The sequence below is a fragment of the Heterodontus francisci genome, chromosome 7 (assembly GCF_036365525.1).
Source record: "Heterodontus francisci isolate sHetFra1 chromosome 7, sHetFra1.hap1, whole genome shotgun sequence".
In the NCBI taxonomy this organism is placed as follows: Eukaryota; Metazoa; Chordata; class Chondrichthyes; order Heterodontiformes; family Heterodontidae; genus Heterodontus; species Heterodontus francisci.
This window is the reverse complement of record NC_090377.1, coordinates 70,137,782-70,152,384: the sequence shown is the minus strand read 5'-3', so window position 1 is coordinate 70,152,384 and position 14,603 is coordinate 70,137,782. Positions and strand designations below refer to the sequence as shown.

Genomic DNA, 14,603 nt, shown 5'->3' with positions numbered 1-14,603 from the left:
TGCTTATCGGCAAGAGCTTCTTCAGTGAAACTGACAAGCTGTGAAGGTTTTGATCTGTGAAACTGAAGAGCTCCAGCCATGGCCATTGAGAGACTGCTGTTCAAAGTACTTCTTCTCTCAGAGAGTGCTTTCTCTGCTTGACAGGTGATCGCCAACTTCTTGGCAGACACTTCATCTGTTTAGCACTTCACTCAACCTTCAACTGCACTTGCCTGCTGCCAGTCTTCAACATGGCATGCAAGAACATTATGCAGCTCCACCTTCTACCTCTGCTGAGGGGCAAGAGCAGAGGAACACCACCACCAGCAGCAACAACAGCAGCAACACCACCAGCTTCCTTCTCTTCAGCTGCATGCCCCTCCAGAGGGCAGAATTTTTTGAAAGTTCATTCTTGGGATGTGAGCCTTGCTGGCAAGCCAGGATTTATTGTCCACCCCTTCTTTCCCTTGAGCAGGTGCTGGTGAGGTGCTTTCTTGTACCGCTGCAGTATATGGGTGTAAGTTCACCCACAGTGCTGTTAGGGAGGGAGTCTGGGGTTTTTGACCCAACAATAGTGAAGAAATAGCGATATATTTCCAAGTCAGCATGGTGTGTGACTTGGAGGGGAACTTGCAGGTGGTGATGTTCCCATGCATTTACTGCCCTCATTCTTCTAGGTATTCGAGGTCACGGATTTGGAAGGTGCTGTTGAAGGAGGCTTGGCGAGTTTCTGCAATGCATTTGTCGATGGTACACACTGTTGCATGCCAATTGTGGAGGGAGTGAATGTTTAAGGTGGTTGATGGGGTGCCGAGCATGTAGGCTGCTTTGACTTGGATGGTGTTGAGCTTCTTGAGTGTTGTTGGAGTTGCACTCACTCAGGCAAGCGGAGGGTATTCCATCACCCTCCTGACATCTACCATCGACATGTGGTGCCTGCAGGGAGAGGAATGTGTAGAGCTGCAAGATATGTTCACCTGAGGCATGGTGTGCTGGAGAATGCTCGTGGGGCTTGGCACCTGTAAGTGTTATGTTAGTCACCTGTCATGCCATTCAGAGGTCCTAGATCCTCTTGGTGCACTGTCTTCAGGTTGGAGGGAATACTTCTGCTGCTGAATTCCTCAGCTATTTCCAGCCATGCATGCTTGATTGGAGAGGTTGTCCTCTTCCTCCCATCCTTGGGAGAGCTCACCTCGCTGCCGCCCCTCAGATCCCACGGCAAGACCTCCAGGTCAGAGTGAGATTCCCAGGGAGCTGCCTTTCCAAGGCTCCTCTCCATTCCTGTGGTCGCTGCAGCCTTAAAAATACAAGTGCTGGTGAGCCATTTGCTGTGGTCCCTTTAATTAGAAATCCTTTGATAGAATGGTTATGTTATCCTGTGCGCTCTCCCTCTGGGAGCCCAAAGGCGGGATGACAAGTAGTTTGCTCTGGTAAAGAGCAACAGCCAGGAGTGCAAACTCCAGGGGAGGCAGTGGTGTAGTGGTATTATCTCTGCACTAGTAACCCAGAAACCCAGGGTATTGCTCTGGAGACATGGGGTCAAATCCCTCCACAGCAGAAGGTGGAATTTGAATTTAATTAATAAATCTGGAATTTAAAAAGCTAGTCTAATGATAGCCATGAAACCGTTGTCGATTGTTGTAAAAACCCATCTGGTTCACTAATGTCCTTTAGGGAAGGAAATCTGCTGTCCTTACCTGGTCTGACCTACAGGTGACTCCAGGCCCACACCAATGTGGTTAACTCTTGCATGCCCTCTGAAATGGCCTGGCAAGCCACTCAGTTGCACCTAATCGCTACGAAGTCAGTAAAAAGGAATGAAACCAGACGGACCACCCGGCATCGACCTAGGCACTGGAAACGACAACGGCAAATCCAGCCCTGTCGACCCTGCAAAGTCCTCCTTGCTAACATCTGGGGGCTTGTGCCAAAGTTGGGAGAGCTGTCCCACAGACTAGTCAAGCAATAGCCTGACATAGTCATACTCACGGAATCATACCTTACAGACAATGTCCCAGACACTGCAATCACTATCCCTGGGTATGTCCTGTCCCACCGGCAGGACAGACCCAGCAGAGGTGGCTAGACAGTGGTCTACAGTAGGGAGGGAGTTGCCCTGGGAGTCCTCAACATCCACTCCGGACCCCATGAATTCTCATGGCATCAGGTCAAACATGGGCAAGGTAACCTCCTACTGATTACCACCTACTGCCCTCCCTCAGCTGATGGGACAGTACTCCTCCATGTTGAACACCACTTGGAGGAAGCACTGAAGGTGACAAGGGCACAAAATGTACTCTGCTTGGGGGATTTCAATGTTCATCACCAAAAATGGCTCGATAGCAGCACTACTGACTGAGCTGGCCACGTACTAAAGGACATAGCTGCTAGACTGGGTCTGGGGCAGGTGGTGGGGAAACCAACATGAAAGAAAAACATACTTGACCTTCTGCCTGCTGCAGATGCTTCTGTCCATGACAGTATTGGTAGGAGTGATAACCGCACAGTCCTTGTGAAGATGAAGTCCTGCCTTCACATTGAGGATACCGTCCATTGTGTTGTGTGGCACTATCACTGTGCTAAATGGGATAGATTGCAAACAGATCTAGCAATGCAAAACTGGGCATCCGTGAGGTGCTGTGGGCCATCAGCAGCAGAATTGTACTCAACCACAATCTGTAACATCATGGCCCGGCATATCCCCCACTCTACCATTACAGTCAAGCCAGGAGACCAACCCTGGTTCAATGAAGAGTGCAGGAGGGCATGCCAGGAGCAGCACCAGGCATACCTCAAAATAAGGTGTCAACCTGGTGAAGCTACAACCCAGGAGTATTTGCATGCCAAACTGCATAAGCAGCATGCAATAGACAGAGCTAAGCGATCCCATAACCAAAGGATCAGATCTAAGCTCTGCAGTCCTGCCACATCCAGCCGTGAATGTGATGGACAATTAAACAACTAGCTGGAGGAGGTAGCTCCACAAATATCCCCATCCTCAATGACGGGGGTGCCCAACACATCAGTGCAAAAGATAAGGCTGAAGCATTTGCAACAATCTTCAGCCAGAAGTGCCGAGTTGATGATCCATCTCTGCCCCCTCCTGAAGTCCCCAGCATCACAGATGCCAGACATCAGCCAATTTGATTCACTCTGCGGGATATCCAGAAACGACTGAAGGCACTGGATACTGCAAAGGCTATGGGTCCTGACAATATTCCGGCAATAGTACTGAAGACCTGTGCTACAGAACTTGCCGCACCCCTCGCCAAGCTGTTTCAGTACAGCTGCAACACTGGCATCTACCCGGCAATGTGGAAAATTGCCCAGGTATGTCCTGTACACAAAAAGCAGGACAAGTCCAACCTGGCCAATTACCGCCCCATCAGTCTATTCTCAATCATCAGTAAAGTGATGGAAGCTGTCATCAACAGTGCCAACAAGCAACACTTGCTTAGCAATAACCTGCTCAGTAACGCTCAGTTTGGGTTCCGAAAGGGCCACTCAGCACCTGACCTCATTACAGCCTTGGTTCAAACATGGACAAAAGAGCTGAAATCAAGAGGTGAGGTGAGAGTGACTGCCCTTGACATCAAGGCAGCATTTGACCGAGTATGGCATTCAGCAGCCCTAGCAAAACTGAGGTCAATGGGAATCGGGGAAAACTCTCTACTGGTTGGAGTCATACCTAGCGCAAAGGAAGATGGCTGTGTTTGTTGGAGGTCAAACGTCTCAGCTCCAGGACATCACTGCAGGAGTTCCTCAGGGTAGTGTCCTAGGCCCAACCATCTTCAGCTGCTTCATCAATGACCTTCCTTTAATCATAAGATCAGAAGTAGGGACGTTCGCTGATGATTACACAATGTTCATCACCATTTGCGATGACTCAGATACTGAAGCAGCCCGTGTAGAATTGCAGCAAGACCTGGACAATATCCAAGCTTGGGCTGATAAGTGGCAAGTAACATTTGCGCCACAAAAATGCCAGGCAATGACCATCTCCAACAAGAGAGAATGTAACCATCTCCCCTTGACATTCAATGGCATTACCATTACTGAATCTCCCACTATCAACATCCTAGGAGCTACCATTGATCAGAAACTGAACTGGAGTAGCCACATAAATACCGTGGCTACAAGAGCAGGTCAGAGGCTAGGAATCCTGTGGCGAGTAATTCACCTCCTGACTCCCCAAAACCTGTCCACCATCTACAGGGCATAAGTCAGGAGTGTGATGGAATACTCTCGACTTGCCTGGATGGATGCAGCTCCAACAACACTTAAGAAGCTTGACACCATCCAGGAAGAAGCAGCCCACTTGATTGGCACACCATCCACAAACATTCACTCCCTCCACCACTAACGCACAGTGCCAGCAGTGCGTACAATCTACAAGATGCATGCAGCAACACACCAAGGCTCCTTAGACAGCACCTTCCAAACCTGCAACCTCTACCACCTCAAAGGACAAGAGCAGCAGATGCATGGGAACATCACCACCTGCAAGTTCCCGTCCAAGTCACACACCATCCTGACTTGGAACTATATCGCCGTTCCTTCACTGTCGCTGGGTCAAAATTCTGGAACTCCCTTCCTAACAGCACTGTGGGTGTACCTACCTCACATGGACTGCAGCGGTTCAAGAAGGCAGCTCACCACCACCTTCTCAAGGGCAATTAGGGATGTGCAATAAATGCTGGCCTAGCCAGCGATGCCCACATCCCATGAATGAATAAAAAAGAAACTAAAATTAGTTCCACCATTGCAGAAGGGATAAAGCTGAGAAGATTGGTTTCCCCTTGGTTTCTATTCCCTTGAGTTTTGCTGGTTGAGAGGGTAATGATACAAGGATTCGATCAGGTAGATAGCAAAAAAACTATTTTGTCTGGTGGAGGAATCCATAAAAAGAGGGCAAGCAATTTAGGAGTGAAATCAGGAAGCACTTTTTTCACACAAAGTTAAGTGGAAATCTGGAACTCCGTCTCTCAAAAGGCTATGGATTCTAGGTCAATTGAAATTCTCAAGACTGAGATTGATAGACTTACGTTAGTTAAGGGCATCAAGGAATATAAAACAACGGTGGGTTAAATGGAGTTGGAGTATCCATCAGTGATGATCTAATAGAAACCAGCAGGTCAGGCAAACTCCTTTTATGTATGAAACAAAAAACAGAAAATGCTGGAAATACTCAGCAGGTCAGACAGCATGTGTGGAGAGAAAAACAGAGTTAACGTTTCAGGTAGGTGTCCTTTCATCAGTTCTGACCTTTGCCACCATTTTCTGTTTTTGTTTCAGATTTTCAGCATCCTACAGTATTTTGCTTTTGTCCTTGTGTGTATACATATATACGTACACACATAACTAAGAGCCATGCCATTTTCTGCTCTGATCCAAAATTATTCAACCTCAAAGTTTATCACAGCGTACTAATTCTATTGCCGAAGCTCTAGACTTGTTCTAGATGGCACTTTGCTGTTTTAGATCAAAGTCAAGAGAACTTACCATTCTTCAGAGTCCTCCTCAGCCAATCTAGAGTAAATTGTTCATAGTGGCCCTGTAGTTCATATTATGAATAGAATAGCAATAAAACTATTTTTGCACTTGGTGAGGCAGGATCGTGATAGCAGTTCACGATGTGTATAAGCATGGTATGGACCTCACAATATTTTGTGCAATGTGCATAAACTACTTTGTATTTGTTTTTTCTACATGAATGGCACTATTTAAATGCAGGCTGTTGCTGATAATTATTCAGCAATTGTAGCACAGATTGGGCCATATGCTTTAAGCATGCAGGGAAACAGGATATCTGGCGCTGGAGCAGATTTAAAGACCTGCTGTTGTGACTTAAAGGGGCTACCAGCACATACTTGGTTAATTACCCCAATATGTTCTCTTTTCCAAAGAAAACAAGACCAACTTCCTCGACGATATATCTTTAATGGAGTGTAGTTTGCAGCATGCGTCAGATTTACAAAGCATTTTATTTTTTATATAGCCCACCCTACTTATCATACTCCTAAGCAATTTAAATGTTTATGTCTTATGATGACATATAACAACATTTTTTGCCCTACAACTTACACACAGTTGCAAATTATACAACTATGCATCAGATGATTAATATTGGTCCCACAGCAGTCTTGGTCCCAGGTCAGCCAATCCAGAATCCAGAATAAACAGGCATAAGACTCTAACTGAATGATTTACACTGTATCTGCATCCACTGATGTTTGCAAGATTAATTCCAGGATCTCTCATCCACTTTTCAATGGCAATACTAACTACTGTCAAAATCATGTCAATGTTCCCAGATCAAATTAACACCCCCAAATAATCTACTTGAAGAAAATATCGAGAGAGACAAGTTTATCCTCTGTCAATTAAGTCTAGCATTGCTTGTAAAATTGAGTATGTTGAAGGACTTGTAAATACCCATAAATATAGAGCATGCTAGTAATGGTAAAAGGTGCACATTTATCAAGCCCAAGCAGTGGGAGGAGCAAGTGAACTTGATTTATTACCTTAAAAACAGATATTTAGGAAATTGTTTTTTCATGTGTGTTCAAAAGTAATGAAAAATTTAAATACATGTTGGTTGCACATCCAAGACTTTTAAGAAATTGTATATATTTTAAGTAAACAGATTACAAAAAACGATGAAAGGTCACAGACCTGAAATGTTAACTCTGTTTCTCTCTCCACAGATGCTGCCAGACCTGCTGAGTTTTTCCAGCACATTCTGTTTTTATTTCCGATTTCTAGCATCTGTGGTATTTTGATTACAAAGAACAGTTCCCTTTTTCTCCAAGAATAAAAATTGCTTTGTAGAGGAAAAAACACCCCTTTTCCAGTAAATCTTGTAGCATTCACATGAATTCTGGCAGAACACAGGCCAGCCAAAGGGAGACTCTGACTTTAATAATTTTTCATTATATACAGTTTATTCTTTCCAATCCCTGGCTCATCAGTCACTTGTTTCTTTTTAGCCTGGAGAAGATATGTTGCTCATAAAATCTACAAGCAACTGAAGACACAAAGAGAAGCTGCTATTTGTATTCAAACAGGTAATGCAAGTCCTCAAAAATATAATTTTACACTTCCTGAGCAAAAATTTTGCAGATGGCAACTAAATTTTACAAATGCTATAGTAATTCAAGAGTGACAAATGCTATTGTGATGCATATTCTCATAGAAATGGTAGGTTTTGTACTTGGAGGCATTAACCATCCTTCGTATCAAATTTAGTTTGTACAGTATGAAGACTTTTCTGTAATGGCCAATAAAAGAATGTTCTACTGTTTTACAGGAAATTCAGAAACTGCCATACACAACAATTTATTATCCTGCAATTAAAATAAAACAAAAATTGCTGAAAATTCATAGCAAAAGAGAAAAATAACTTACAATTTTAGGTGTTTTTTTCATCTGAACTTAGGCCTAGAATCTTCTGTTGGTGAGCTGTAAAGCGTTACTGTAGCAGTAAATCTACCTGCCTGTTTCAAAGGATTTTCCTTTCCTGGCAAAGAACAGGATATATGAGTATTTAAATACCTGCCTGGATTTAGCAGTGATAGATTTTTATTGTCACTACGGTCAGAAAGTTGATCTGAGCAGTCAGTGGGAAATTTGTAATACATGAAATCTTTTTGCACCCCACCTCCCCAAAATGCAATTGAATATGATAATCTGTCAGGCCACCTTGCATCCCTGTGGCTATTGGTGCTTTTTTACCATCAACTGATTGAGACCCATGTGGTGGCAATGTTACTAAACAACAGTTCTATTAACAGATTGATCACCATGCTGCACATGACGTGTGTCAAGCACTCAGCAAATTACAGCACAGCTTACCTTAATGGGATATTGTATTGGGGAGGTGGTGGTATAGTGGTATTATCACTGGACTAATAACCCAGGGTATTTCTCTGGGAACATGGGCTTGAATCCCACCACAACAGAAGGTGGAACTTGAATTCAATTAATAAATCTGGAATTAAAAGCTAGCCTAATGATGGCCATGAAACCATTGTGGTTGGCCCTCTGAAATGGCCTAACAAGCCACTCAGTTGTATCTAACTGCTACAAAGCCAATGAAACTGTACGGACCACCCGGCATCGACCTAGGCACCGACAACAGCAAACCCAGCCCTGTCGACCCTGCAAAGCCTGGGGGCTCACTCCAAAGTTGGGAGGACTGTCCCACAGACTAGTCAAGCAATAAACTGACATAGTCATATTTACGGAATCATACCTGACAGACAATGTCCTAGACACTGCCATCACCATCCCCAAGTATGTCCTGTCCAATGGCAGCACAGTGGTATACAGTCGGGAGGGAGTTGCCCTGGGAGTGCTCAACATCGACTCTGGACCCTATGAAGTCTCATGACATCAAGCCAAATGTGGGCAAGGAAACATCCTGCTGGGTACCATCTACCACCCTCCCTCAGCTGATGTATCAGTACACCTCCATGTTGATCACCACTTGGAGGAAGCATTGAGGGTTCAAGGGTGCAGAATGTACTCTGGGTGGGGGACTTCAATGTCCATTATCAAGAGTGGCTCGGTAGCACCACTGCTGGCCGAGTTCTAAAGGACATAGCTGCTGGACTGGGTCTGCGGCAAGTGATGAGGGAAAAACATACTTGACCTTGTACTCCCTGATCTGCCTGCTGTAGATGCATCTGTCCTTGACAGTATTGGTAGGAGTGACCACAGTACTTGTGGAGACAAAGTCCCGCCTTCACATTGAGGGTACCCTCCATCGTGTTACGTGGCACTACCACTGTGCTGAATGGGATAGATTTTGAATGGATCTAGCCATGCAAAACTGGGCATCCATGAGGCACTGTGGGCCATCAGCAGCAGCAGAATTGTACGCAACCACAATCTATCCTCATGGCCCAGCATATTTCCAACTCTACTGTTACCATCAAGCCAGGAGACCAACCCTGGTTCAATTAGGAGGGCATGCCAGGCATATCGCAAAATGAGGTATCAACCTGGTGAAGCTACAATACAGGACTACTTACGTGCCAAACTGCGTAAGCAGCATGCAATAGACAGAGCTAAGCGATCCCATAACCAACGGATCAGATCTAAGCTCTGCAGTCCTGCCACATCCAGTCATGAATGGTGGTGGACAATTAAACAACTAACTGGAGGAGGTGGCTCCACAAATATCCCCATCCTCAATGATGGGGGGAGGGGGGCGGCCAGCATATCAATGCAAAAGATAAGGCTGAAGCATTTGCAACAATCTTCAGCCAGAAGTGCCGAGTGGATGGTCCATCTCTGCCTCCTCCTGAAGTCCCCAGCATCACAGATGCCAGACTTCTGCCAATTCAATTCACTCTGCATGATATCAAGAAACGACTGAAGGCACTGGATACTGCAAAGGCTATGGGCCCTGACAATATTCCGGCAATAGTACTGAAGACCTGTGCTCCAGAACTTGCCGTGCCCCTAGCCAAGCTGTTCCAGTACAGCTACAACACTGGCATCTACCCTGCAATGTGGAAAATTGCCCAGGTATGTCCTGTACACAAAAATCAGGACAAGTCCAACCTGGCCAATTACCGCCCCATCAGCCTACTGTGTAGAAATGCAGCAAGACCTGGACAATATCCAGGCTTGGGCTGATAATTGGCAAGTAACATTCGCGCCACACAAGTGCCAGGCAATGACCATCTCCAATAAGAGAGAATCTAACTATCTCCCCTTGACATTCAATGGCATTACCATCGCTGAATCCCCCACTATCAACATCCAGGGGGTTACCATTGAGCAGAAATTAAACTGTAGTAGCTATTTAAATACCGTGGCTACAAGAGCAGGTCAGAGGCTGGGAATCCTGAGGCGAGTAACTCACCTCTTGACACCCCAAAGCCTGTCCACCATCTACAGGGCACAATCAGGAATGTGATGGAATACTCTCCACTTGCCTGGATGGGCGCAGCTCCAACAACACTCAAGAAGCTCGACACCATCCAGGACAAAGCAGCCCGCTTGATTGGCACCTCATTTACAAACATTCACTCCCTCCACCACTGACGTATAGTGGCAGCAGTGTGTACCATCTACAAAATGCACTGCAGCAATGCACCAAGGCTACTCAGGCAGCACCTTCCAAACCCGCGACCTCTACCAACTCGAAGGACAAAGGCAGCAAATGCATGGGAACACCATCTTCCGCAAGTTCCCCTCCAAGTCAGACACCATCCTGACTTGGAATTATATCGCCATTTCTTCACCGTCGCTGGGTCAAAATCCTGGAACTCCCTTCCTAACAGCACTGTTGGTGTACCTATGCCCCAAGGTCTGCAACGGTTCAAGAAGGCATCTCACCACCACAGTGGCGCAATGGTTAGCACTGCAGCCTCACAGCTCCAGGGACCCGGGTTCGATTCTGGGTACTGCCTGTGCGGAGTTTGCAAGTTCTCCCTGTGACCGCGTGGGTTTTCGCCGGGTGCTCAGGTTTCCTCCCACCGCCAAAGACTTGCAGTTGATGGGTAAATTGGTCATTGTAAATTGCCCCTAGTGTAGGTAGGGATTATGGGATTACTGCAGGGTTAGTATAAATGGGTGGTTGTTGGTCGGCCAAAAGGCCTGTTTCAGTGCTGTATCTCTAAATAAAAATAAATAAATAAAAATTCTCAAGGGCAGTTAGGGATGGGCAATAAATGCTGGCCTAGCTAGCGATGCCCACATCCCAGAAACGAATAAAAAAAAACGAATTAATAATGACTCGGTGTCTAAGAAGTAACCACCTTTCTGGTGTCTTGTCAAAAGCATATTAAAATTTGACATGTACAATGTCAACAGGATTACCTACGCCTACCAAGCTGGAAACCACCTAAACAAATTCAGCTAAGTTGGATGAATATGTGCACAGATTGGAAAATAATGCTAAATATTTAGTGGTTCCAAAAGCAGGATGGCCATTGAAAGAAATGGGAGCAAATGGTTTTCACTGATTTCATTGGTCACTCTTGTAGCACTTTTTGGTTCATGAATGGTATCATTGTAAAAGATTAAGCAATTTGAAAATTCTGTTTTGTGTTTATTATGTAATGCCGATTGGTAGTTTTTGCTACCTGCCTAGTGAACAGTACTGATATTTGAGTCAATCAGCCAACTTGATTTAACGTAAAGTGTACATTTAAGCCATGAACAATTTTTTACCCTACAGGTATGAAAATCCATGAGGCAGCAAATCATGGTGTAAGTGCATTGATGTGTTTGCTCCAGACCACCACTGTTGAGCCTGTAAAAGTTTGCTTGTCCAGGAGAAGGTCCTGTGATTTGTATGATGTTTTATAGGATAGTGGCACATTCTTCTCCCCTAAAAAGCTGTAAAGTCTGTCCGAAGAGTCCTGGGCCAGAGGGCAGGTTCTGTGTGTCACTCCTGCTCCACTCCCCCGACCCCCCCCATCCAGGAAGAAACATGTCCCCGCAGTTCATTTACAAAGGGGAGATTTTAAAACTTTTACCATCTTGGGGGCTCGGCTACAATCCAAGCCTGAACTACCAGGTGGGCTACACATCCTTCCCTTAGTCAGCTGGTACCCTGATCTCCCTAGTTATACCAGTGACAATCATATGCCAGATCCCAAAGAAGGTCCTGGGTTCTCTGACATTTGCAAGGGTCCGATTTTAACTCGGTGTAAATGAATGAGTTTTGAGTGAGTTAAAATCAGGCCTTTGGACTCCCTTCCCTGTTGCCCCATCTCCTTACACGGATGGCCTTTTAAGGGACAGGCAGAAACACTGCCCCCATAAGGCTATGCGAGAAACCTGGGGTGCAGCTAGGTTCTGGCCATTCCTGTGGATTCCTGCTGAAGTTACAGCCAGCAGATTTTTGCACCATTATATTTAATTCCAGAGATGATTTGTTAAACCTGTGACTGCTTGTATTGAAATCTGTACTTATATATAACTTAATTCTACGTAAAGATTTGATCTCTGAGGCTCCAGCAGCATTTGGTTTATGTGATTCTGTAAAATACTCCACATTAAAATCTAACTTCCTTTCATCTGCTCCACTATAAAAGCAGCAATGGTGCTTATCCCTTCTGCCTCCTAACAACTTCCTTTCCATTCTCATTCTGTTGCAGCACATTCACATACCAGAAACAAGATGCCTTTTCATACTGCAACATTTTTTTCATCTGAAATGTAAATTAATTCTTTCTGGTACACTTCAACAGAGATCAAAGTGGGGATATTAACCTTAGTAGGCTTTCTTTCATCAGAACCAATGCCAAATACTGTGAGGGTAGTGTAAGAAGGCCAGTCTAATTGTTATCTATGGCCCTCCTCCAGGCAGAGCTCTGTCTACAAGAACAAACATTTCAAAGGCACTGAAATATTTTTTGTAAATTACCTTATCATAAGTCCAAACAGTGTGGAAAAAAAGATTAAACTGAATAATTCTTGATCTCTTTACCCTACCTACTTTGATTTGTATGTAACTTTATTAATTTTGCATATATGATGTTGCTTAGTGATCCTGACAGCAGATGCTCACAGGTGGAGAGAGTAGGGAAAAGTAGCTCCTCATGGAAAACTCATGACTTGTTTATTTTGTTCATTTGTTACAGCTATTGCTTTGAGGTAGACTACATTAGCATTTTAGAAATAAATACATTTCTTTCAAGTACATGAGCTGATGGCCCAAAGGTCTCAGTTGGCCTAATCTATTCCCTATCCATTGATCCATCAAAAGCAAATAAAAGATAACAATACTCTATTTAGGGGATAGTTGATTCTTCATATTTAATAGTTTGCACTTTTACAAGGAGGATTAAACAAATCTAAAACTGTTCTTACACTGCAGCACTGTCTAAGAGCAACATTCAGCAATATGGATTAGCTTTATTCTAACTGAATACAATTTCCTTATGTTTATACTTACTGCTGTACTGAATTAGTTCATGTCCTGGACAATATTAAACTACCAGTCCACACATGTGCAGAGTTTCTGTGGCCACATAAAATGACAAGAGATGCAAATCTGGTATTTATTCTGGACTTATTGAATCTCTTACCTTCACAGTGGAGTGGGGATGGGAGCCTTTACCCTTAACTGCAATTAGAGCTTTTCTTAAAAAAAAAGGCTGCCATCTAAATGTGGATATTTGCTGGAAGTTCACAACTACAAATAATTAGTCATAGTAAATGGGTGTAAAATAATGCATTTGTTTTATTTTACCAATTTCTCACTAATTTTACAGTGAATATTTTTCAGTGCTCCCTATTGCTCTAGTTAGAGAACACTGCTTATTTCAGCTATCTGAATTACCATTTTATCATTTTCTCACTAAAACTTGTAAGATAATTATGTAATTGTGCATTGACAATACCATTGGAACGCTGCTCCTTGACCACAGTAAAAAAAACTGTTGCAGTAATTAAATGGAAAAAAGGTAACAAAGTAATGAAAGAAAATGAATGGAACTACATTTATCTTTAAAAGTTTCAACCCAAAATATTCAATCATCTCATACTTTCGGCTGTCTTCCAACAGAAAATAATTTGAATTCAGTACAGATACAGCAGTAAAATGATTTTTAAAAACTATTCCTGTTTAAAATGGAGTAAAGCTCGACTTAGATCTGTTCTATTTGAAATAGATTTCTTGTTTATTCCATTTTACTTTGAGGAGTGAGCAAGTTCAAATTGCGTTAACGCATAAAAATTTCAAATGAATTCATTAGCCCAAAAATCCCTTACACTGAGTTGTACCGTTTTTACTCAAATAGAAATGAATTGCACCTACTCATGGCCTGGAGATATATTTGCATCAGATTTTCATGGGTCAGCTTACTTTCATATCTATAACAGTGAAAAACTCATAAAATGGGAGTAATATGCTGGAATGGATGGAAATTAGGGTGCTGCATTTTATTGTCAATTCTGGTTGAAGATTATAGTGACAGACTGGGGAACAGTAAGTTAGGGGAACAATACTCAGCACAGAGAGACTTTTAGCTAGCTTGACTGGCTTTTACATGTCTGTTTTGTGCCATGCTACGAGAATGTCTAACACAGAAAAACTTTTCAATGGCAAAGAGAGGCAACATGACACACCACAGAGGCAGAGAAAATGTCTCAATTTCACTAATTCCAATTGCAAATATAGTTAAATACTGTTGCATGAAATATAACAGAGAAGAAACAGAGGCTGGGACTTTACGGGGCCTGAAGGAGCAGGTTAGGAGGTGGGTGTGGGGGGTGGATGGTGCCGAAAAATCTGCAGGAGGTGGCGTGATGGTCGGCTTTCCACCACCATGGCATTTTGCCAGCAGCAAGAAAGATGGCAGAAGGCCCTCTGCCCAGCGGCCAATTGAGCCACTTAAGTGGCCAATTAAGGGCCTCTTTCTGCCTCTGCTGGCATTTTCCCAGAAGCGGATGGGCCCTTCACCGTGTGGGGAGATCGCCAGGTAAACCCAGGTGGCCTCCCTGTGAGCTTGGGGGTGGGCCCTCCTAATCGGGCACTCTGTGGCCCACAGAGGGTCCTTCCAGCAGCAGTGGATGCCCCTGTGGCAACACCCCCTCTGCCCTCACTACCCACACCATCGCTTGGGCTTGCCTGACTGGGACTGGCGACTCCTGACCCC

The 14,603-nt window shown here is 44.2% G+C and overlaps 1 protein-coding gene across 6 annotated transcripts in view; it reads left to right on the top strand.

The window, feature by feature from the left end:
- Nucleotides 1-14,603, top strand: part of myo3b (myosin IIIB) — a 756,411-nt gene that overhangs the window by 522,316 nt on the left and 219,492 nt on the right. For all 6 annotated transcript variants that reach the window (XM_068035378.1, XM_068035376.1, XM_068035375.1 and 3 more), the window contains one exon: nt 6,969-7,046. In XM_068035378.1, coding sequence (XP_067891479.1) covers nt 6,969-7,046 — 78 coding nt within the window. The remainder of the gene's footprint in view (nt 1-6,968; nt 7,047-14,603) is intronic.